The following is a 26,624-nucleotide window of genomic DNA, read 5'->3' on the forward strand; positions in this document are numbered from 1 at the left end:
GATAGAGATGGATCGCAAGGTGCTTAGATTGGTATAAATTTTGTGTTCTTATTATTTACTTATCAATATAATATAAAATAATGAAAATATTTAATATCGTACAAATAGATACTATCTATTTCAAACGAAATGGAAATAGTTTTATTTGGAAGGTGAACTATGAAAATTTCATAGAGAGATTTTTATGGCTTCTAATTGAAGAAGAAAATAGGAGTGGGCTGACAATAGTGTTTATGGTCTAGTCCGTTCACCATTGTTTGGAGGTATTTGCATTAGGATCATGATTTTTGACAATTTCATGCTCCAAACACTTTATATAATTGTAAAAAAGATAGATACAATATATAGATGTTATAATATTTGACTGGGATTTATCAAGACACAAACAATATATAATATTATCGGATCTAGATGATGTGTCAATCTCTTTATGAATTGTGTAAAAAAATATAAGAAACTCCTCACATTGTTTAAGGAGGAGATGACAAGTTGGAAGTTCCCCTCAAATATAGTATAATCTATAAATTAATAAAACTTGTACTCAGAGACAACTAAAAACGCTACCTGAGTCTCGCCTTCATGAGAAGTCAAAGCAGGAAATCTAGCAATTCAATCATGGAAAAGAATTCTTTTGGACTCAAATCTCAAAATTTAACATAGATTCCTATAAGAGGCATGTAAAGTAATATAGTAGGAGTGATTGAAACCTCGAAGAGTCTCCTCTATGTTTCTCTCAAGAGAAAAGGAGGTGGAGGTTCGATAGTCACCTTTTACTCCATCAGGGGTAAGGAGTGGTAGGAAAATAGAATAGTTTTTCAACATGGCTGGACATAGGGATGAAGGTGTTAGAAGAAAGATGGGAGAATCTACGACTTACGGAAGATGAAAGCGATTCGATTAATCTGGATGAACGAGGAATTGGAATGGATGTTCTCAATTCAACAATGGGGAAAGTGCGAAGGATCATCCTTCATGGAGTTCAGATAAAATATTTTCATCATAACTTTTGCCAATGAAGCGGAAAAATAGAAAGTTAAGGAAGGGCAACCTTGGCTGTCTGATTACTTTCTTTTTATACTAAAGCCGTTTGACGTGTCTACATAATCGCATCTGTTGGATTTTGATCATGAACAATTTTATGTGCAACTGTACAATTTGCCTCTAGCATGTATGAATAGGGAATGTAGGGAACATATTGGCAAAACTCCAGGAAATTTACTTGAGGTTGATGTCCCAAATGATGAGGTGGGATGGGGAGATTCTTACAAATCAAAGTAGAATTATGCCTATCAAAGGTAATAGATAGAGGCTGAACAGTCAATGTGCAAGGGAAACGGATATGGGTTCCTCTAAACTTCGAGAAACTACCAAAATTGTGTTTTAATTTTGGAAGGATATTGCATGGCTCAATGCCTTGTTGCTGAAGTTGGATTTAGAGTCCCCAAGCGGAAGGCATAAAATCCCAGTTGGGATTGTGGCTCCGAGCATATACTCCCTCAAGAAAACTATCCTTCAGATACACCAAAAAGGGAATGGATCAAGCTCATTATGAAAACCCAGATGTAGGAAGGTCCCAACTTAGCAAAGGGAAATCAGTCGGCACCAGTGTTGCTCCAACGATGGCAGAGGAGACGATGGACATAAGGAAATTCCTAGAAGAAGACATTAATTATTATAATGTTGATATCAATAAGGATATTAATGAGATTGAGGAGGAGATGGCGGATGAGGATTAAATAGGAGATATGGAGGGTTGCATAGATGGAAAGAAACCAAAATCAAGGAGAAAAAGTTTGAAGAAATTTTGTCAATGGAAGGGTGGGAAGCTATGGTATTAGAAGTATCCAAAATTACTAAGGGCTAAGATCATAGAAAGCCCGGAAATGATGGCACAGTTGGTTGTGGTTTGAGAAAAGCAAACTCATCTAGGCCCACTAAAGCAGATATGCATCATAAAGAATTGGAGAAGGAAGAAATTCCCAAGTCATGCGAAAAGGAAACCAAGGATGCCCAACCAAGAAGAAGGTGGAAACATCATGCCAGAGAAATACGTAATCCTTAATTTTTAAGTCTTGCTGCTCTAGCCTGAAACGATCCCATGTTCAAGAAAGAGGTCATGGTTTTGATTCTGAGTTTCTCAAAAGGCCACTATATGTTTATGAAAAAGTCGAAGAGAGCTCAGATTTTGGTATTGGCAGTGGTTGCTAGTCAGCCCTGCCAGTCACAATGATTCTTCTAAGTTGGAACTGCCGAGGGCTTGGGAGAAGAACATAAAATCTCCAAACTCATCTAACATGTCATCAATGGTCAGAATTGGAAATCTATCCTTGATAGTAGCCTCATTCAAGGCTCAGTAGTAGGTGCAAAATCTCCATATGCCATTATTCTTCTTCACCAAGAGAATCGGACATGAGAATGGACTAATGCTTGGCTGGATGAGCCCATTAGCCAACATCTCATTGACTTGCTTTTCAATCTCCATCTTTTGGTAGTAAGAATACCGGTAGGGGGCCACATTAACTAGCTTGGCTTCCTCCTTCAAAGGAATGCGATGATCAAATTCCTTTGAGTGTGGAAATGTCTTCGGGTCCTCCATCACTCCAGAAAACCTCCCAAACAACTCCTTCAAGTCACTAGGCATCTCGGCCCCTAACTCCCTCTCCAAGCCCCAATCTTTCACTTCATGCCCCTCACTCAAGCCCTCGGTTGGGAGGCCAATGTGATAGCAAAACATTGCCCCCTTGCCTCAAAATCTTCTCCATCTCATTAGGCCCCACGACCTTGCATCCCTCTCTTCCACTCATTCTCATGGTCACCCATTTGCCTCCATTATAAACTCCATAGTCATTTTTTTTATAATCCGACGCTATCTTCCCTAGCTTCTCTAACTATTATACACCCAACACAACATCCAACCCAACAATAGGTAAATAATACAAATCCACCACAATCTCAAGGCCTTGTGTTTTCAAACATACTTTTTTATATACTTCTCTACACATCATCTTCTCCCCACTAGCTACCTTGACCTCAAATGGAGTGATACAAGTCATAGGCAACTCCAAGCTCTTGGCCACTTTAGAACTGATGAAGTTTAGAGATAAACCATTATCAACAAGAACCGTTACCTCCATCTTGCCAATGTGTGCTTGTGTTCTCATCGTTCTAGGCCCGACAACACCTACCAAAGTATGAATAGAAATATGAGGGTCTCCCCCCTCGGCCTCTTGTTCATCTTGCTCCTCTTGCCCTTGCTCTTCCTCCCCTACATCTTCCTCTTCCTCCGACTCCATCTCTATGAGAAAGATTTGCTTGGCTTTGCATTTGTGACCCATAGTGAACCTCTCATTGCAATTAAAGCAAAGCCCCTTCTCTCTTTGTCGTTGCATCTCTTCCCAAGATAGCCTTTTCACACCTGCGGTAAAAGTTTGGTTTCACTTGATGCACCTCCACTAGGACCTACCGGTGAGAAGTTCTTGCCAAAAGTCTTGTTTGCACCAAACTTGGAAACAATTGGGGGTGGTTTCCTCACCTCAAACCGGCTACTCTTCTTCAAATCTTGAAATTGATCTTCCTTTATTCGTGCAATCTCCAAAGCTTGCATCAAGGTCTTTGGTTTCTTAAGCTTCACTTTTACCACTAACTTACTCTTCAAGCCACCCACAAAGGTCCCAATGAGGCTTTCTCCGACCACCCATGTGCTCTAGTGGACAAGTATTCAAACTCCTTTTGATAATCTCTTAAAGATTCGATTTGCTTGATTTTTGAGAGAGTCTCATGGTAGTCCATATACTCGGTTGGCCCAAACCTCCTCAAAAGCTCCTTGATAAACTTTCTCCATTTCAACTCCCTCCTTTGAATCCCATAGGTCTTCCTCATCCATTGCCACCATTGGTTGGCCTCCCTTTCAAGAAAGTAGGCGGCATAGGATACTTTAGCATGGCCCTCCATGTGATTATGCTCAAAGTATTACTTGGCTTTACTAACCCAAGTGCTTGGGTCATCACCATTGAACTTGGGAAAGTCCATTTTTGGTTTAAGAACTTCCCCTTACGTGCACCTCTCCTCTCACCTCGGTTCCCTTTTTTCCTTTCACTTTACTCGATTGATTCCTCATTAATGCTTGAGGAATCTTGAGTGGATGAATCTGAGTCCTCCATCGTCTCCCAGTGTTGGCCTCTGCAAGACCCCACGGAGCTTTCAAGACTATGATGTCTCTCTGCTCTTCTCCTATGGCACCTCCCATCTCCATTCCTCCTTTGATCCACCAATTAGTGGAGCACCTCCTCTATCATTCGAAGCCTTTCATTGGTAGTAGTTTGTTGTGCCTCCAAAGTGGCTTTAAGGTTTCCAATCCGCTTCTTATGAGTTGATTGTCGATCGACCATGACTTCCTCTCCTTAGGTTGGACACTCTCAATGAAAGAACCAATGATGGAAGCCTCACTCTCACTCAAGTATTTGTGGCGTGTTGGGTGATTGAATCTAGGGTTACCTCAAGGCAACACCAAGATCCGATTGGTATAATGGTGAAAATTAAGACTAACTCGGGCTAGCACTCAATTCTCCAAAAATTGGAAGAGAAAATTCTCATTCATTCAAAATAGCCTAATCCTCAAATACAAGCCAAATATTGAAATTAATAGTAGGGCTTCACTAGGGTTTTGGCCATCCTTGCCCCAATTACTCCATCTAACAACCTTAATCTCATATATAAATCAAACTTCTAAATTTAAGGAAACAATCTAATCAAATGCCTAAAATAAAGAAAACAAACTCAAACAAATTAACAAATAGATAATCTCTCTTATTTGAAGGAGATATTCGGCCAACCCTCTAACAACCGCCCAATCCCATGAAAGCAAGGGGTTTGCCTCCTCCCCTAAATTCAAGGGATTTTCCAATCAACCCCTAAAATCAAGGAATTGGCTAACAGTTTGATCCTCCTCTAGTTGACTTTGCCTTGGGCGCCCAATGACCCATCACCCGAGCCATGCATGCACCCCAATGTAACCCTCCTAGCTTCGGCACGCCTAGCCCTCCTAATAGCATTACGAATAACCATTCTTACATCTTCATCACATGCCTGTAGGGTTGATGTAGTGCTGTCAAGGCATGTCAACGACAGTGTCAGGGTGATGTCAAGGCTTGTCAGCAGCAGTGTCGAGGCCTGGCCCGTGGGGCTATCGGGGCATGTCAACAATAATGTTAAAGCATCAACCATGAGCCCTTCAAGGCTTGTCATGGCATGGTTGGCAGCTTGGCCGTGGGCCACAAAACATGGGGTTCTGACACATTGTTCAATGTATCGGTTCAGTTGTCTAGATTTAAATGAAAATGTGTCATGGTAACTTGAACCAATGTATGCCTCTTGTGAATATAAGTCTTAACCGCTTGCCAACCAAACAAATGGTTGTGTCCTTTAGTGAATTAGAAACTTTTTCAATGTATTCACTAATATTTGAGTAGTTGTGACTTCTCAAAAGTGCTCCTTCATTTGAGTTATGACTTTTCACAAATACCCTTTCATTTATATAAGTTGTAATTTTTCACAAGTACCATTTTACTTATATGATGTGATTTTTCACAAGTACCATTTCATTTATATGATGTGACTTTTCACAAGTGTCATTTCATTTTAGTTGTGACTTTTCACAAGTGTCATTTTATTCCAATTGTGACTTTTCACAAGTGTCATTTCATTCTTTATCAATAGGGAACCCTACCCACAAATTCGTAAACTCCAAATTCTCTACAAAATTAGAGAAATACTTCCTCTTTCTTTTTGTCTTTCTCTCTTCGGGTTTTGGCTATTTTATATCGGGTTCGAGGATCTCCTTTTGTGTGCACCGATAAGGAGATTAAACAGAACCGATATTGTTGTATCTTGGGAGTAGACTGTCAAGAAGCCTAGTGCATGTTTAAATTTGGAGGCGGTGGAATCTACTATAAGGAAAGCGTTCATCACAACGTGCCTTAACACCAGATTCATTCTTTCTAATTTGTTCTTATTATTTTACATATTCTCTAGTTTACAAAGCGTTTCAAAATATTTCCCAACAACCTTTTCATACCCTTTTACAAAAAAACAAAAAAACCTGCAAACTTTGAAATTCCTTCTTCCCTTCCCTATGTTCCTTCGACCTAATCCTCAACTTCATTTCTTCATCTAGGTTGCTATCGTTCTTATCCCTCCTTTCATATTTATTTTTTTTTTCATTTTTTATTAAAATTTTGTTGACTAGATCTATTGCCCCCGTCCATTTTCAACAAACATGCACCCCATCAATAGAGTCTCCTCCCTAAGCTCCATTAAGCATTGACTCATGGCCCTCACTAGGGCTGTAATCGAGCTTTGCCGAACCGGTCTTTGACTTGCCGAGCTCGAGCTCGAGATTTTTTTTTTTATTTTTTGTTCGAGTTCGACTCGATAAGCTAAACTCTCAACTCGAGCTCGTCCCACAAATGAGTTCAAGTCGAGCCGAGCTCGAGCTCAAATTGTTTATTTTTTTAATAAGATTTAATAATTAATAAATTAATAAAAATAAAAGATCTAATATTTAATTTATACAACTAACAAGTAGAACCTCTATTGAATTATAAAATTTTAAAAAATGTATAAATAATTAATATCTAACTAGTTGATATTTATCCAAAATAACAATATATATATATATATTATATACCTACATATATTATTAATACATATATTTAATATGATAGCATAAATCTATTTCATAAATAGTTTCCACATATATACTAGTATATGGAATTATTAAATTTTATCGACTAATTATTATACAAATTATAAAATATATCTATGAAGTATATTCATTACATAGACATAAGTAATTAGATTACATATTATATATTTAATTATAAAAGTGATGTGCTTATATTATTAGCTAATACATATGTATATGTATATATATATACATATGTGTATATATATATATATTTATCAATATATGAATGAGTTTTAATCAAGTCGAGCTAACGAATTGACTCGAGCATAAATGGGATGGTCTTAACGAGCCATAGTCGAGTATGTGTCATTTACAAATCGAGCGGGTATTTGCTTTCATAAATGAACTTTTTTTTTTCACAAGTCAAGTTCTCTTCAAGATTAACCGAGCGGGCTATCGAACATATTGGTTCATTTATAGCCCAAGCCCTCACACATCTAATTTATTGTAATGACATTTAAGCCTTCTTTTGTTCTTTTTGCAATTTTGTCGGTCTTTGACATTTTTTTGGTCCTCTTGGCTTCCAACACATTTTTTTGTTATCGTCCATCTACCGATTGACGCCACACCCTCCCATTAGCCTGGATGTCAATGGACAACATGCTCCGCCATGCACCAAACTAACACACTAACATGGAAAGTAAGGCTCACATTGTACCGCTCAATCTCGCAATATTTTTTAGGATATTCCCCTCTTCGAAAGTCAACCTTCTATCGTCTCTTATTCCGGAACAAAATACTAGTTCTTGGTTCCCTTCTTGAAGATGTTAAAGGATGAGCTTAGAAAGCTGATTTACTGGGCAATATGAAGTAGTCATCTATCGTGTACACACACACACAATTGACTTGGTTTTGGTCGATTTCACCATAAAGGAATGGAAAAAACCATCCAAAAGGATTGGTTTTGGTCGGTTTCCCAACTCCGGGCAGAGTTGAAGCGCTTTCATTGTTATTGCCTAATATATTTGAGAATGAGAAATGCTTTAGCTATAAAAGGGTTTTACAAAAGTAGATTTACAAATTGATATGGTTTAACGTAATAGATCAGATTGTAAAGTTACTTTTGATATAAATTAGATCTAACATATTACATGAAATTACATCATTTTATAAATTTTTTTTTATAAAATTTTTTTTTTATAGCTGTAAAACTTCTCTTTGAGAATAATATCAAACAATTCTATATCAAATTTGAGCCGCTCAATGCTTGAAACTTGAAAGTGCCCAAACCCATGAAATTCCATCCGGAAGAGTGAGATCAGTGTTTGCAATTGGGCTTCTGCTGGAGTATTGGTTACATCTAAAAGAAGCAAAGCATTGTAATGTTAGCCCACCATCAGTCTTACAGATCCTGTATGTAAGAAGGCTTAAACTTTAGGGCACCAGAGCCCTAATTTCCAAGACCAGATACCATAATAGTAGATTTGACTTGTTTTCACATATGTTATAATATGAGATAAGATGAGATGAGATGAGTTGAGATTAAAGTTAAAAATTAAAAAAAAATATTGGTAGAATATATTTTTTTAATATTATTTTTATTTTGAAATTTGAAAAAGTTGAATTATTTATTTTATTTTATGTGGGAATTTGAAAAAATTATAATAATTCGATGAGATGAAATAAATTGAGAAGTATTGTGAAAACAAATGAGACTTAAGGCCTGTAAACATCCCACTAAACAAGAGATAGAAACGTCCAGGAAAGGTAGCAGGCTAGCAGCTAATAATGTGAAATGGAGAAGGGTCTTCTCCATTAACTTGTAGTTTAAATCGTATGTTGTCGCATCGAAATGTCAGTTTTATAAAAATAAAAAAGAAAGAAGTCGTGGATATAATTCCTACACATAATGCGTATGCACAACATAAAAAGTTAAAAACTGTGTAATATGTTGGAAATAAGAAGAATGTATGTCATATCATGTTAATTTGAGAAATTAGAAAAGAATAGTAAATCCATTACCAGAAATTGGTTCCGGCAAAAGTTCTTATAAATTTTGTTGAGGTTTTTTGGGAAAAAAATTTTCATCCAAAAAAATTGTGATTTGCCTCAAAACATATTTTGGGACGAAACAAAATCTTCTCAAGGTCGTCACAATGTCATTGTCCCGAAAAAATTTTTGAGAAGAAAATTTATATTTATATTTTTTGAGATGAAATTAAGCGAAACCGTTTGATAGCGTTTGAACGGAAATTTTTTTTTGGGAGGATTAAATTTCATCCCAGGTATATGGTCGAACAGTAAAATCATTATGTTCGATCATGAAGTATGTTCGAACACATACTTCATGAGTGGTTGACTGAAATAATTTTTTTCTAACGTATTGACATAGAAAAACGTCTGAACGTTAAATTTAGTAGTCGAACATACAACTATGTTTGAACGCATTACGTTGAATGTTCAATAAGATTATGATACGTTTGAATGATTTACTAGGAGATGACGTTCGAATGTAGATGTCATGTTTGATGTCGTCAATAATCATTCAAACGCTTATTACGTTCAAATAGTGTCTGATTGATGTTCGAACGCCAATTATAGATTACATTCGAATGTTTGAATATTTATATGGTTTGATGGAATATGTTCAAACGGTTGTTGGTTGTTTGAACAGTAGGAATTTGATTGTACCCAATAATAAAAAACTAAATACATAAACATAATATTTTAAAAAATACATTACAATTTGTTCAATAAACATAAAAGTAGTCTCATAAATGCGAACTAAATAAATAAAACAGTAGTGTTCTGTAACACCTAATGGGTAGTGTTTGGATAACTAGAAAATATGAGAGAAAATATAAAGAAAATTGTCAAATTAGAAGTTGACCTAACCTCCAAGAGAAAGAAAGAAAAGAGAATAGCAAAATATTTTCATTAATGATTCTTGATCTCTCATTTCGGTAGCTACAGTGAGCATATATGCTAAAGCCTTGCAAAACTGAAAAAAGCCTCAACCTTGATAAAACATGATCCAAGACTAATAACTAACAAACTGGATAGAAGAAATAACAAGCTATCAGCCCAGCTACCCTGTGGCCCACTTCATTGTATAACATAAAAGAAAACAACAAATAAAGGAAAATAAGAAGCTAAGTATACGACCAACTTGGCCTAGGCCCGGCCCAACCATTCCATTCATGGATTGACATGTTCATTGTACAAAAACAATTATAAAATCTGTATAATGTAAATCAGTTGCTTGTAGGCTTGAATTGTTGCATAAATATCTGGAGTTGCATTTCTCTCCTAAACTCCTCTTGCTGATGTTCTTGTTGTTTCAATTGCATCTCTATGTTTGCTTGTTGCACCACTTGACCATCTAACTCATGCTGCTTTATCCTCAATTTCTCGATCTCAGATCTCGTTTTCTCTAACGTTCTAGAAGTGTTGGAGGCATTATTGGACGATGAGGAAGAGTTAGAAGAATTGACACAACGACCCAAACCCCTCAAATATCTTAAACGTGGACCTAGAACTTTTATAAAAATGTCACATTACGTGTTGAAGAATTTTGATCTGACGTAGATTCAGTACGTAGGGAAACTATTTTTTCCTACACATAAGATAAAGAATTAATATTTCCACAAATATTCAATATGTTTAACTAAAACCAATAATATTACTTACATAATTCTCATGGGCGTTGGGATAAGTCCATTCTTCATTACGATCAGTATGTGATGTATTATATAATTTTGTCAGATTATAATTGGTATCTGACTCTTGCTATAAAAAACATATTTTATAGATATAAAGTCATTAGAATACAACAAACAACAAACTATATACAATCAAATACATAAAATAGCATTATCAACTCGTTTTTTTATAGAGAAGTGGTGGAATTTGAGTTTCCATCGGTTGTTAGGGAAGAAATTTGAATTTCGTCCTTAAAACTCATTTTTTTGAGATAATTTTTATTTTGCCCAAAAAAACAAAAAAAAAAAAAAAACTGTCCCAAAATCGGATTTTTGTTGTAGCGAGGCCAAGTGATTGGAGCAAATTCCCTTTCTCAATCGCACAAAAACAAAGGAGTTAGGATGCTCCATGCTTGGGCAAAACTCCAGAAAAAGTTGGGCGACTGTAGAATTTAATGTCCCAAAATACATGCAAGTCTGAAGGATATGAATGTATTTATTATTCCAGTTTTATCCCTAGATTTTTAACTTCTTCTCCCCAAAATATATGGTGAGATTGAGGCCTAGTTTGATTATATAAAATCAAACTATTTCATTTTATTTTATTTCATCTTATTTTATATAATTATTATAACTTTTGTAAACTCTCACACAAAATATAATAAACAATTCAACTTTTTAAATTCTAAAATAAAAATAATATTAAAAAATATATTATAATAATATTTTATTCAACTTTCAACAAAACATCTTATCTAATATTATCTGAATTGCGTAACTAAATCAGGTCTGAAATAGTAATTAAATAGATAACACATTTGCATGCTACAATACCCAATAATATAGACTATGAGTTAATCTACATACAGTTTCTAAATAGAGACTGCTCATACAAACTCATACAGTTTATTTAAAAAAAATTAAAATTAAAATAATATTATTTTAAAATGATATGTTTTTCTCTTTTACTCTCATTTATCAATAAGATTATATATACAATCTCTCACTCAAGACTACAAATTGAATCTCTTATAGACTATTGATGGTGTGGGAAAATAGCTTAAAAAAAACAAAAAACAAAAAGCTTTTTACATATGAAAGGAGAAAAAGAATATAATAAATGATAATAATCACTCAACAACCCCATGGGGCCTCCGAGGATGGCCAATGATTGGTCAATTCTTCTCCTTGAAAAAATCCCAAAGGTGGACCTGACTTTCAAATTACCAATTATTAAAAATGTATATAAAATAAATTGTACGACATTTTAAAAAATACATAAAATAAATAAATAAATATAATTAAAAAATACATAAAATAAATAAATAAATAAATAAATTCAAGGGGGTATCAATAAAAAATTGAGGGTGCATTATATTGTGGAAGGTGATGAATTATTGGTTACCCAACAAGGTGGGGGATGTCAAAGTCATGCAAAGTTAATATGTTAAAAGCGCATCTGTGTATCTTTTTGGAGTTTAAAATGGATGCTTTTCATTTATGGCCAATATTTAAAAATAAATAAAAAATAAAAGACTAAGAAGATGTTTGCTGAATTTGTAACTATTAAAATTATCATTGGCATTATTAATAGAGTTATTAGACTGTAATTGGGACATTTCAAGGCTGAGGGGGCGATTATTATAATCATTATTAAAATATTAAATAGGTTTAAAGGGGGCAAACTGGAGTTGGAATTAACTTTTCCAAGCTTATTATTGGCAGGAAATGCAAGGAACGAGAGGAAAGAAGAAAAAAAAGTAGATTCCCCGGTACTTTAACATGTTGTGTTAAAGCATTACTGCTTAGTTTTGTCTTGGCTCGGTATAGGAACAGCTGGGTCTGATCATCTTGCAGCAGTAGTACTGGATTATAAAAAAGGGATAGATGCGTGTATAAAAACACAGTAGTTCTAGGCTGCTGTCAGTAATGATTGTTAGGCGTGTTGTTAGTATAAATTTATATTTATATTTTTTTAATATATTTAAATATTTTTTTTAAAAAAAATACTAATATATTAAAAGTTATTTTTTTAATTATTAAGTAAAAAAATAAAAAACATGAGTAATCAAAGCGAGGAGTAAACTCACATGGCATACTAACATTTAAATAGAATCGTACACTTTATCAAGGGTGTAACATGAGGATGGCTACCTACGAGTTATAATTTTTTTTTTTTTTTTACTTTTAATTTACAACTTTATTTAAAAGGTACTTTATTAATCATTAAGTATAAAAAATTAAAAGACAAAAATCATTGGGACCATCCTCGAGATGGATCCTCTGTGAGTTTAGAATTATTCAAATAGATAAGGAGGTCTTCATCATCATGTAGGGTAATATTAATTCCTCCAATTCGACAATGCAATCTGCTATAAGCAATGTATTTTTTTTCCCAAGTTATGAGCTATTACATTGGCTTCTCTAAAACCATGTCTAACAACACAATTATCAAAACGCTTAACCCTTTCTCTTATGTCTGAGATGATCAATCCATAGTAGCTATCATCTTCTTTGTGTGTTTGAACATACATGACTACCTTTTTGGAATCCCCTTCTATAATTACTCTTCTCATTCCTAGTTCCATTCCAAACTTGGTTGCTGTTTGTGCTCTTACAACTTCAGCTACCAATGGATCAGGACCCATCGGTTTGTTCTTCCTCAAAGTTGCCAAGAAGTGTCCTTCCTCATCTCTGATGGCTATCCCAATACCAATCTTATTGTTATTTCTATCCACTGCTACATCCCAATTTATCTTACAGAAATTAGGAGGTGGAAGATTCTAAGTTGCAGATCTCTTTGTGTTGCTTCTAGTGTTAGTATTGGGTGTAGTTTGTATCCCTTCCATATCTTGCTGCATGTTATGTACTCTCTGTAGGACTATCTTAGGATCAACAAGAATGTTGTTAAAAACATGTTGGTTCCTTCTCCATCATATGTTCCACAAAATTAAAGCCAATTCTTTCATTTGCTTTTTCCCAAGCTTGTTAACCATTTCTGCCTATAAATTCTTCAAACTTTGACTTGATGCCTTACTCTTTTGAATTTGTTTGGAGCTTTCTCCCAAAATGTCATTTGCAGCAATGCACTCCCATAAAATTTGTTCTGTGGTTTCTGGTTCACTTAAGCACAAGGGACAAGTATCATCAGTTAATATCTTCTTCTTACACAGATTTCTCTTGGTAGGTAGGATATCAAGGCAAGCTCACCGCAGGAAATTCTTTGTCGCAAGAGGGATGTGTAGGTTCCATATGCAAGTCCAATCTTCATTTTTTTTTTTTTTTGTGACCTTTTAGAACTTTGCCCTCTTTTTCTTTCTTGTAATTCACCTTGTAGATAGTATACACTTTTGACATTGAAAATCCCATTTCGTGTGCCTCTCCATATCAATTTATCTGATATGTCATTCTGAGTAAGAGGTATCTTCCTTATACTTTCAGCTTCTTCTGGTGAGAAAATAACATTGAGCAAGTTCATGTTCCACTCCCTTGTTTCTTGATTAATGAGATCTTCAACCATAGTTTTTGAAAACAATGGATTAAAACCATATTGTGATTTGAAAGAGGTAAGATTTGGCAGCCAATTATCCATCCAGATTCTGATTGATTTGCCATTGCCTATCCTCCATATTGTTCCTTCTTTAAGTAAAGATCTAGCTGTTAACAAGCTCCTCCAAATAAAAGATGGATTATAACCTAGTTTGGCATTCATAAAATCAGAATTAGAAAAATACTTCAAATGCAGTATATGTGCAGCTAAAGAGTTGGTAAATTGCAATAACCTCCACCCTTGTTTTGCTAACAAGGCCATATTAACATTTTCAAAATCTCTAAACCCCAAGCCTTCTTGAGTTTTTTATTTCCCCATTTCATTCTAGTTAATCCAGCTGAGTTTCCACTCTTGATTGATTTGTCTCCACCAGTATCCTTTCATCACCTTATTAAGTTTTTTCAACAATCCTTTAGGAATCTTGAATACTGCCATCAAATAGATAGGAATAGCTTAAATGACTGATTTGAGAAAAAAAAAATTTCCTGCTCTCTAGAGGAACTTGTATTTCCAGTTAGTCATCTTACTCTTCATTTTATCAATCATATTTTGAAATGAATGCATTCTGGATTTGCCTATCACTGTAGGTAAACCTAAGTAATTCTCATAAGAGTTAGTAGTTCTAATACCTACTATGTCTAGAATGGATCCTCTTGTGTCATTGCTTGTGTTTTTGCTGAAAAAAATGGATGACTTCTCTTTGTTCAATCTTTGTCCTAGGCTATTTCATATTACTCAATGATTGATTGCACTCTGGTCCATTTTATGGGGGAAGCTTTACAAAATAGAAAGTTGTCATCTGCAAAAAGCAAATGATTTATAGTAAGCTTCCCCTTTCTCATAGGAAATTCTAAAAGTATTTTCTTCCTCTCTGCATTGTTGAGGCTAAGAGTGAGAGCTTCTGAACACATAATAAAAAGATAGGGTGATAGAGGATCACCCTGTCTTATACCCCTCAATGATTTAAAAACAGGTTGTAGAATTCCATTGATTAGAATGGAGTAGGACACATTTTTTATACAATTGAGAATAAGTTGTATCCAACTATTTGCAGATCCCATACTTTTCATTACAGCTTCTAAAAAGTTCCATTATAATCTGTCATAAGCCTTACTCATATCCATTTTCATAGCCATGTATCCCTCCTCAGCCTTCAATTTGTTTTGCATAGAATGTAGGATCTCAAAAGCTGCTATGACATTGTCTACAATATGTCTCCCATGCACAAAAACACTTTGATTTTCTAAGATTATGTTTAGCAGAATATTCCTTAATCTGTTGGCTATCACTTTTGACATTATCTTGTATATCACATTACACAAACTGATTGGCCTATAATCAGACACTTGACTTGGATTTTTCTTCTTTGGTATTAGAACCAAGTATCATTGACCGATCTTTCCCAATTACTAGTGTTTAAGGCCCTAGTTACTGCTGCATAGATCTCATTACCCATTGTCTGCCAATGTTGTTGGTAAAAACCCAGCTGAAAACCCATCTAATCCAAGAGATCCCATGGGTTTCATGCTAAAAATTGCCTTTGTTACCTCATTGTAAGTGAAGACTTCCAACAATTTATGATTCATTTGCTCAGATATTATCTTTTGGATAGGTTTCAGACTCTCATTGATACCACTAGGATCAGAGGTTGTAAATAACTTGTTGAAATAAGTCTGAAAAACTTGATTAATACCTTGAGAAGATGTTTGAATATGTCCACCTTCATCATTAATACTCCTGATTTGATTTGTTTTCATTCTTTGGGAAACACACTTGTGAAAGGGAGGGTCCTTTACTTCTCCAGAAGGTTGAGGTAGTGTCTTTTCTTTCTCTGTGAAATGTGAGGTGGTGGGTTAGGGCAATCTGAGATAAAGGTAAAGAGATTCTCTAAAGTTTAACAAGATGGTAGATGAACTAGAAATCATGTGGGCAGGATTAAGATTGACAGACAAAGAACAAGAAGATGTGAGTTTGACAGAGGAAGAAACAAAAAGAGTTGATGCTCGAGGTCAGAATTGCTTAGTTATGCTAGTTCTATTGGATAGAAACATTAACAAGGAAGTATTCAAAGCAACAATGACCAAGTTGTGGAATCTAGAAGGATGGATAAGTTTTAAAGATGTAGGGAATAACAAATTTATAGTGGAATTTCATAGTCATAGATATGGAAAGGGTACTAAATGGAAGACCGTGGACTTTTGATAGACACCTAATCTATGTTCAAGAATTCGACAGTAATACCTCCCCAAATGAGATGAATTTTAATTCAGAAACTTTTTGGATTCAACTTCATGGATTGCCTTTTGCTGCTATGACTTATGAAGGGGAAAAAATTGGGAACTCAATTGGAGAGGTGATAACAATGGATGTTGATGAAGGAGTGGGATGGGGAAAATACCTAAGGGTTAGAGTTAAGGTGGACATCTCAAAACCTTTGCCTAGAGGTAAAATGATTAGAATTGAAGGAAAACGAAGGTGGATAGAATGCAAATATGAGAGATTACCATTATTTTGTTTTCTGTGTGGTGCTATAAAGCATGTTGACATAAACTGTGATATGGAAAAAAGCAGAAAAAAACTTATAGGCAAAGGTTCAACCCAATATAGTCATTGGTTGAGGGCCTTTTATACCAACTTTAATGGGGAGGGAGAAAAAAGGTTGGGACCAAAAGGAATGCAGGTTGGACCAAAAAAAGAACAAATTATTGGTCGGCTTAATACTGATGTTTAGGTGAGTAAAAGTGGTAAAGGCATAACAGAAAAGGTATGCAGCATCAGAGAAGCTCCTTAACACATTGATAAAGATCAAATTATACAGGAATCAGAAGATCTCCTTCAAATATTTGCAAAATTTAACAATGGAGGTTGGGAAGGTGAGACCAGCAACTCTTTGAGGGAAGACACAGAGCCTAGTATTAAATGTCCAGAATATGAGACCAGATCAATTCACCAAGCAATTTAGTTACAATATCAGAGGAACCAGTGATTAAGAAGACAAGTTGGAAAAATAGAGCTAGGCAATCACACATGAGCAGGGTAATTGACATGAATCCTAAGGATACTACTCAGCATGATAATGATCTAAAGAAAAGAGACATAACATATGTGAAACATGTGGTTCAACAGGGTCCTCTCAAGAAACACAAAAATACACTCAATCCTAATAAGTGTTTAACTCAGGACCAAAAGGTGGTGGTTGCTAAGCAGCACCACCCACAAAAATGAAATGCATGAGCTGGAACTGTCGAGGGCTTGAGAACCCTCGATCAGTTCATGAGCTTCATCTTTTGGTAAGGCAAAATCACCCAAATGTAGTCTTTTTTATGGAAACCAAATGCAGAAGGGAGAAAATGGAAAGAATGAGAAATAAATTGGGGTTTGACAGAAGCTTTATTGTAGATGGTAAAGGTTTCAGTGGTAGAATTGCTATGATATGGAACTCTGATGATCAAATTGAATTGGATTCCTACATTAAAAACCATATTTATGTGAATATTATAGTACAAGACACTGGGAAGAAATGGCTCCTCACTAGGTTATTTGTAATTCCTTGTACAACTCTTAGAGAGGGGAGTTGGCAACTGCTAAGGCTTTTGAAACCAGTAGATAATAAACCTTGGCTTTGTATAGGTGACTTTAATGAAATACTATACCAACATGAGAAGTTTGGAGGGGCTTTGAGACCATATAATCAGGAGAAGTCTTTACATCAAGCTTTACAAGATTCTGAGCTGTTGGATATGGGTTATAAAGGACCTAAGTATACTTGGTTTAACAATAGACATGGTATTGAGTTTACTAAGGAGAGATTGGACAGAGTGATGGCAAATCATCAGTTCAGTAACCTATATCAAGACATTCAAGTCTACAACACTGCTGCCTGTACTTCAGATCACAACATCCTCTACGTCATTTGCAATACTCTTTTTATAGAAGAAAGAAGAAAGGACAGATTGTTCAAACAATAAACAGGTTTGAAAATATATTTTGATGAGTACGAGAGTACAAACGGTCTAAAATCGAGACCGAACGAAACTTATTATGCTGTTGACTGAAATTGTGCTGGGTGGATTAGGGGTGATAGCTAGCCAATCTCGACCCTAATGATGCTTAATTAGCTCCATAAAGTTCAATCGGCATGCAGACGAGCTCGAGAACATATAAGATCAGAGGAAATGAATGGAAGAATAAATACGTTGTTGTGAAATCATTGGTGACAAACAAATAAAAGCAATAATTACAGGATATAAAATTAACTTGGTTTGGCAATGTGTCTAAGTTCGTAGAGTTGCAGAGAATTTTATTACAGAGAAAATTACAATCACACACAGTGAGTTACAATAGTACCACTCTTTTCACACAATCTCAACCTCACTTTCTAGTGCTTTTTTACTTTCTTAATATGCCTCACACCTTTGCCTCTTTTGTTCACTCTAATTTGCTGAACATGCTCATAAAAGAACAAACATTACACACACACACACACACACACACACACATATAGTGAAAACAACATTGGAAACCTGAAACGACAAAACTGGCTTCTTCGCTCGAGCGAATAGCCAATCTAACATTGGCTCAAACGATCTATCGAGCATTGTTCGAGTGAAGCACTAACTCGCAAACACTAGGGTTAGTGCTTCACTGGAGCCCATTGTCGAGCTCACCTCGAGCGAACTCATAGGTTGAGTTTTGCTCGAGCACTAGGTTAAGCAATAGTCGAACGAACTCTTTGTTTGTCCTTCTCTCGAGCTAACTGTCTAGCGAACCTCAACGAACAATCTATCCAACCTTCATTCGAGCTCACTGTTGAGCGCACCTCGAGTGAACTCATGAGTTGAGCTTCGCTCAAGAGCCAAGTCAAGCGACAAGCAAACAAACTTTCTATCTACGCCTCTTCTGCTTATAAACTAGGCTCTACATGCAACCCAATAATCTCCCACTTGGAGACTGGTTCTTCACATGATAGCCACTATTTCTAGCACAAGCCCTATCACCTCTGTAGCTCTCAGCTCTCATCTTCAAGCCAGAAGATGCATTGAAGTCGAGCCCGAATTCAATCTCTCACGTGTATCTTCCTCAGTCAGCATATTCATGAGAAGACTCACAACTCCCACTACATTGGGAATATCTAGTCTCGAACTGATCTTGGCAACTTTAGCCAATTTCCACTTGCTAGATCTCTTGTCTTATAAGAAGATCTTCTTGTCCTTCCATGGCTCACCAACTTTTATCAGCGGGATATAATTCAAGGTCGGTGTCCACCGTGGTGGTCTGGTCGACCTGTCAACTTTGCGAGCATCAACTATAGGTGTAGACATCCCTGGAACACTAGACGCTATTCTCCCGTGTCTCACACCTCTGCTTTGCACCATGGTCGTCTTGGTCTCCAAGCTTACATGAGGAACAACAGAACTGACTCCCTTTTGCTTTCCCATCTGATTGGCGTGACCAAGCTTGCTCTTTTGCACTCCTGTATTTTCTTGCACATCACTGAACCCTGATGTCAAATGCAAAGATTTAGATCTCTTACCATGTGCCAAGACTAGCATGCCCTTTATGACCTTCCATGCTCCTTTAGAAAACGCTACTGTATGACCACTGTCGTGGAGCTTTTCCACAGAGTTCAGACTTCTCTTCAAGTTTGGAATGTGTCTAACTTATTGCAAAGTCCACACACTCTTGTTCGGAAGTACGAAGCGTACATCGCCCACTCCCACCATATCTAGTGTCTCTCCATGAGCCATAGACATATTTCCAAAATCATCAACAATATAGTTCTGTAAGATTTCTCGATGTGAGGTGTTATGGGACGAAACCTCTAATCCAACACCCAGTCGTCAACTGGACTATGCATTACAAGAATTAGAGCATTCTATATTTCTTTAGCCACCGCATTCACATCGTCATCATCAATACTTTCTTGATTTTGGTAGTCTCTCTTGATATGACCCGAATTGCCACAACTCCAGCAAGTGATCTACTGCCCAAATTTCATCTTGCTCTTACCCCTGTTCTTGGAGCTTGGCCTGTCGTGTCTCCTGCCCCGATAGTCAACATTCAGGGCCAATAAAGTCATGTCATGTACATCATCGTAATTCAGTTTTATCTTGTTGGTTGAATTACTAACCGCCATCCTCATGGCCGCCCAACTATCTAATAACGATACCAACAGAATCAACACTTTGATCTTATCATCAAACTCAATCTTTACAAAAGACAATTGAGATGTGATCGTATTAAAGTCATTCAAGTGTTGGACCACAAACATACATTCTCACATCTTCAAATTAAACAACTTCTTCATTAGATGCACCTTCTTATTTGCCGATGACTTTTCATACATACTAGACAAAGCCCTTATGAGATCTGCTGTGGTTATATCCAACAGTTCCGCTCAGCATCATTTATGCTTTCCGGCTTTAGTCCCAATAGAGGAAGGTGGATCCTTTTCTCGTAGAGATAATTCTCTATCTGCATTCTCAAGTACCCGAAGTCAGTGCTGTCAAACTTCTCGATCCCAAGTGCTTTCACTTCGTCTCTAGCCATCATTCTCCTAAATATTGGCTTTTGATATTAGTTGTTGTGAAATCAACGATGACAAACAAATAAAAGCAACAATCACACGACATAAAATTAAAGTGGTTCGGCAACGTGCCTATGTTCACAGAGTAGCAAAGGATTTTATTCCATATGTGATTACAATCTGATACAGTGAGTTACAATAGTACCATTCTTCTCACACAATCTCAACCCCCACTCTCTTGGGATTTTTCACTCTCTCAATACGCTCTCACACCTTTGCCAAAAGTCTTTTGTTCACTCTGATTTGCTGAACATACTCACAAAAGAACAAATATTACATATATTTATAATGAAAACGATACTGGAAACCCTAAACGACAAAACTGGGTTCTTCGCTCAAGCGGTTGTCGAGAGCCCCTCGAGCAAATAGCCAATCGAACATTGACTCAAGTGGTCTGTCAAGCATTGCCCAAGTGAACACTACGGTTAGTGCCTTGAGCACACTGTCGAGCGCACCTCGAGTGAACTCATGGGTTGAGTTTCACTCGAGTGCCAGGTTGAATGATAGTCGAGTGAACTCTCTATTTTTCTTTTGCTCGTGCCCATTGTTGAGCAACCATAAGCGAACAATCTGTCTAACCTTCGCTTGAGCCCACTGTTGAGTGCACTTTGAGTGAAGTCACGGGTTGAACTTTACTCAAACGTCAGGTCGAGCAACAGTCAAACTAGTTTTCTGTCTGTACCTTTTCTACTCACAAACTAGGCTCCACACATAACCCAACTTAAGCCCTAGCTAGGTTAGTTGATACAAGAGCAAAATAAAGTCCTTCACAGTTTGCTTTAAAAAATCAGAAGCAACTTCGTTTTAGTCACATATAATGTCGATATATATACTAATTATATTATTATATATCAAGAGTTGGTTCCATTGATATGAAATGATTTTAAGAAACTAGAATCGACAACCCGATGAAAGTACACAATGGTACCATGTGATCACGAGTACCATTTAGAATGATGTGATAGTACCACGTGTCGACATGTGTCACATCATCATAAATAGTGATTTCAATAAAATAATAATTTGATTTAAATTTTATGTTCATAAACATTAAGGCTGTGTTTGGTTCTCAAATTCAGTTGAATTCATTCTAACTTTAAGCTGAGTCTAATATTCAAACACCTAACTCTCAAATTATTAAATTCATCTAACTCAAAACTTTCTCATATGTAGGACCTACAACATTTTTCAATTTTTCATAAAAAGTATTATACCCATCTTAACATCCAAACACACTTTAAACTCAATTTAGATAGGCTCACATAACTCATTCCACTAAATAACTCGCTACTATTCATAAAGGACTTAACTCACCTGAGCTCAACTTAACATCTAAACACAGCCTAAAAATGATCTCCCACATGATTAAATATGACAATACCACATCAACTTGTGTAAATGTGTATGTGTTCTTCTAGAGACCTTATCGTACTCGAATAAGAAAATAGAAGAAAAAAGAGCGAGGGAGAGAAGGGAGAAGTTCTAAGAAGAGGGAGGAGTAAATTGTTCTCTTTGGATGCTCGTAGGTTTGGATGCTAATAGTATTTTAAATCTTCTGTGAATAATAGTGAAATAGTTTATGAATAGTAATAAATAGTAATAAACTATTTGTGAATAGTAATAAAATAGTCTGAGATACTCTGAGATGGTCTAAGAGTATCTCATATTAGCTGTGAGTAGTAATGAAATAGTTTATTAAAAGTAATGAAGTGTTTGTAAATAATAACAAAACAATCTGATAACAGTTGTTTTTCCAAAAAGTTGTGTTAGGGATTAGAAGCCAGTCGGGTGAGCTGCCATTTGAGGAAGGGATTAGCTAGATTGGTTGTGAGCATTTTGAAAAAGAGGGTTACGAGTTTTCTTTGCAGCCCAAGCTAAACATACCCTCTTCAATCGTGGGCGTTCATCTCAATATCACTCATTGTCAACCAAATCAGATATTTCTAGCTACCTCCTAATTAATTCCTTTTCATGACCAAACTCTATTAAGGAACTTAATTATTTTGAAAAGATTATTCTTCGATAGTCTTCGTTGTTTTTGCATATCCTTTTTCTCTTTGCCTAGGAAACAATAGTTTCAGGAATTTGAATCTGGAAAATCTCAATATGTTAATTCCAAGTTATCATTAATTTTTACTAAATTACTCTTATCTCATATTCATGAAGTGACATTGACGATTAATATTGATTTATTTTTAAAATAAAAATAAATCAAAGTTAATAGAACATGTCAAGCTTACAAAATGAGATGAAAATATGATAATAACGTGGCAAATAACATTATTATGCATGGATGCTTCTATCAGTCTATAGTCACCATCTTTGGCAACAATGTCCTTAATTTTCCTAACAACTTCTGAAAGCAGTGGAGCCATTTTGTTTTTTGAGGGCCTTAAGACCACATAGAAATAATAAGCACAATATAGCAATGTGTAGATGTAATAAAAAATTCTACTCATCATCTTTATATTATACATTATATATAATTTTTTAATTTATAATTTTTTTTACTCTTATTAAATATGTGATGTATAAATAATAAGTAAAAAAATAAAAATAATATATAACGTGTAAAGATGAGAAATAACAAAGCTCTCAAGTAATACCCTGACCATTATTATTCAAAATCTAGACCTAGAAAGGTGACCATTTGCGGCAATCACTCTTGTGGCGTCTTTCTCCAGAGATCAGGAAAATTAGGGTTGCTGAATCCTGGGGTCCACCAAAAAAGACATGTACTCAATCAGAGAAAAAGAGAGATGCTGAGGGAATCATCAACTTGAAGGGTAGCCATAAAGGATATTTAATTATTTATTGCATAAAGAGAATAAAAAGGGAGAAAAATTGCAAAGAAAAAAAAATAAAAAAAAGAAAAAGGAAAAAGAACCTATGCAAAGGGATAAGCATTGGACAAGCTCAATTCCATCTCCCAAAAAAGAGGTTTTTTTGGGATCCCTTGTCATGTTGTGGGGTGTTACTGTTTATACATTTCCGTCTGTCTCAAGGAACTGTAGCAAGTGTGTAGCTTTAAACTACCTATAGAATACTTTTATTTCCTTAGCAGTACCATTTGAGGGATTGTCATTGGCTACAATAGAAATAAAATATTGGTCAATACCTCATCATCTCTCATCTGAGATTCTGTTCTTGTGGTGGGTGTGTGACTGGGAACTAAAAAGATAATCTAAAGCTGCTTTTTTCCAATTGTTTCAGAGCATCTTCACAGCAAATATATATATATGCATGTTCATTATTCACTTCTCCCAAAAGATTTGAACAAAAAAATAATGAACAGTTGTTTCTTTGTAAGGAGAGAGAGAAAGAAAAGGGTATCATGGATGAGCCTTTATCAAAAGCAGTTGACAATATTACAGGGAAAAAAAACAGACGATATTGGAGGAAATTTGTAAAGATCCATTGTAGATTTCAGCCTTTTTGACAAACACAAAAAGGTAATGGAGTTAGAGTCTCTTTAGTATCTTTTTAAAGGAACTCATGAAGAAATTAATGTACATATGTTCACAAGAATAAGAGAATATATTCAAATAACAGATAAACACTGTTGTTAAATCCATAAGCTAGAAAAATGGGTTGGTTGGGAGGAGAAGAAATTGAGAGAAGTTTGAAAAAGAAAATAGAATAGTTTTATTACGCGTTAGTAAGAAAGCAGCAGCAGCATACCAAAGTATAGATACTTTGCAATTAGATCCAGAGCTACACTGAGTTACAATGAGGCAGATCGAGCAGAACTCCCAAAAAAATATATTTTTTATACGAAATGTTAAGTGAAGAACTAGAGACTCATTCACTGATACAATAGAGATCAAGTTACAGAACCTACTGATCATATTCATGCTCTAACAACACAGCATAAATCGTGGAAATCTTTTGTTTTCCACCATGCAAAAAAGAATTTCGAGGAGAGGAGAGGAGAGGAGAGTCTCTATGCAGGCCTATTTCGCTTATGCCCAGCTTTGCCATCTGATCTCAAAGCCCCACTAGAATCTCCCTCAGAGGATGCTTCCACGGATTTGGTGAAGGAAGTAGAAAGGTCTGCATAGAGGTCAACCACTCTCCTTATATTGTTGTTGAGCTCCCTGATCAGACCCACATTCCTGCTGAGGTTGTCAGGGATTTTAGACTCGTGATTCTGGTTTATTTCATTGATGAGAAGCCTGTTCTGATCCAAGATTTTCTGGACTTGAACAAAGCTCTTCTGAAATGTCTGAAAGACCTTCCCATCGATCTGGGTGCCATTACCAAGTCCTGCAAATGTGTCACCCTCCATTCTTTACAGAGTCTGAATTCTATCAAATCAAAACTAGTCCTGCATCAACCACCAAAACGAAAGAAAAAGAAGACGAAGAAGATGAATAAGATGATGATGAGGTCAGAAGGAACAAAAGCTGAGACAGTCTTATTTTTTATTATTATTAAATTATATAAATATATTCATTTCTATAAATACCCATAATCATATCTTCTTACCTGTACATGCTTGCACAGTTACACAAACCAGAAACCGCAGACAAAACATGAGAAGGTTTAGCATTTTTTAAGACATTCCATCTGCTGCATATAAGACAAGGTCTGTGCAAGGAATCATGACAGCCTCCATGGGTGGTTCCTTTAACAAGGGATCAGATAACTACCATGAATTATTAATATTATTATTATTATTATTACTATTATTATCATTATTATCTTTTATGAGATGTGCAAAAGCAGATCCCATTTCCATAGAGGGGAACCTTTTTTCATGTACTCAGAAAATACCCACCTAAATCTCAGAGCCCCAAAAGAGAACCTCAAATACCTAAAAGGAAAAACTCAGTCAAATGATGCAGAGAAGATGAGCCCACGAGGGAGTACTGCTCACAGACAGCATTATTAATCTTTACAAGCAAAATTACAAAACCAGAAAAATACGACTAAAAAAAAAGAGCTTAAACTAACAAAAGACCTTAGATAATCCAAATGGGTATTATCTGAAATTCAGGAATACCAGAAAACAAGGACCAAATTGGGAATTTCATACGTTCAAACCGTACACGATATCTTTCAGGTGCAGAAACATGAATTCCTGGAGCAGCAATAAAGCCATTACTCCGAAACACAAGAAGCAGAAACTCGTAATATAAATATAATGCCCAAAAACATTTGGAAGACAAAATCCCAGACGCAATATCGCTTTTGGAAAAACAAATCATATCATATATTCACAAATATATTTTTCACGCAAAATTCAAAACATAAAGACCAAAAGCTGAGAGAAAAGTTCAATGCTTTTGCAGAAGAAAATTCACAAAACCCATCAATCCAAGAGCTGAAAAGAAGTCAAAAATAAAAACAAGGACAGTGAACAAGCACAACAAGGAAAGACGAGAATATGTTTTTTTTTTTTTTTTTTCTTATCCCAAAATGGTCTCCAAAAATATATATTTATAATGATATTTTCGTACCTTGAAAATCTGAAACATTATATATTCTTGGAGAAGACACAGATTGAAAGAGGAAGACGAGGGATTCCCGAGAAGCAGTGGAAAAAGATCGCTGATTGGATCGAATCTCCGGAACAAGGCCCCTCTGAATTCTGAGAGAGCTTTAGACAGAGAAAGTTGTAGTCTTGAGAGAGAGAGAGAGAGAGAGAGGGAGGGAGGAAGAATATGTTAGATTTGACAGTCACGCTCGGACCCCTCTTGTGTGTGTCTAAAATATTATATCTTTAGCTCTATTCTATGATCCATTCTCAATCCCACCTGTTATTTCGTAATTATTAATGTCTTATTTTCTTAATTATTAATGTTTTTGTTTTCGTTATTCGATTTCATCCAGTCTGGGAACTGCTGTGTGTCTTTTGCTCAGATCCAAAACTAGCCATGTCTCTTCTCAAGCTGATTTGATTTTGATTTTGATTTCTAGACACGTGGCTTGTGATCGGTGATGTATTTGACATCACGGCAAGGACCCCACTTCCCGGATTTCCTATCATTTTGTGAAATGAAAAGCTTCTCATTTACTCAAACTCTCTTCCATGAGAAGATAAACTTTTCCATGATTTTTCTACAGTAGCCTTTTGGAAAATACTTAGGTACTTTAAAA

General features: G+C 35.7%; 1 protein-coding gene across 3 annotated transcripts; it reads right to left on the minus strand.

Moving 5' to 3' along the window:
• Positions 1–24,272: 24,272 nt before the first annotated feature.
• On the minus strand, positions 24,273–26,261 carry LOC121248024 (protein ELF4-LIKE 4-like). 3 transcript variants are annotated; one of them, XM_041146372.1, is made up of 3 exons: positions 25,985–26,234; positions 25,011–25,149; positions 24,273–24,849 (listed from the first exon to the last, which is right to left on the minus strand). In XM_041146372.1, exon 3 carries the CDS (start codon positions 24,808–24,810, stop codon positions 24,466–24,468), a length of 345 nt encoding a protein of 114 aa, XP_041002306.1. In that variant the 5' UTR covers positions 24,811–24,849; positions 25,011–25,149; positions 25,985–26,234; the 3' UTR covers positions 24,273–24,465. The 3 variants fall into 3 exon arrangements, 2 of the variants coding, with proteins under 2 accessions (XP_041002306.1, XP_041002305.1); XM_041146371.1 differs by lacking the exon at positions 25,011–25,149 and having other exon boundaries at positions 25,985–26,233; XR_005937385.1 differs by lacking the exons at positions 24,273–24,849; positions 25,011–25,149 and adding an exon at positions 25,156–25,605 and having other exon boundaries at positions 25,985–26,261.
• Positions 26,262–26,624: the final 363 nt, after the last annotated feature.

This window comes from Juglans microcarpa x Juglans regia, chromosome 2D (genome assembly GCF_004785595.1).
Source record: "Juglans microcarpa x Juglans regia isolate MS1-56 chromosome 2D, Jm3101_v1.0, whole genome shotgun sequence".
In the NCBI taxonomy this organism is placed as follows: domain Eukaryota; kingdom Viridiplantae; phylum Streptophyta; class Magnoliopsida; order Fagales; family Juglandaceae; genus Juglans; species Juglans microcarpa x Juglans regia.

Bases quoted from the DNA above. Each gene is read 5' to 3' on its own strand.
- LOC121248024 (XM_041146372.1), bottom strand. From the start codon at position 24,810: ATGGAGGGTGACACATTTGCAGGACTTGGTAATGGCACCCAGATCGAT.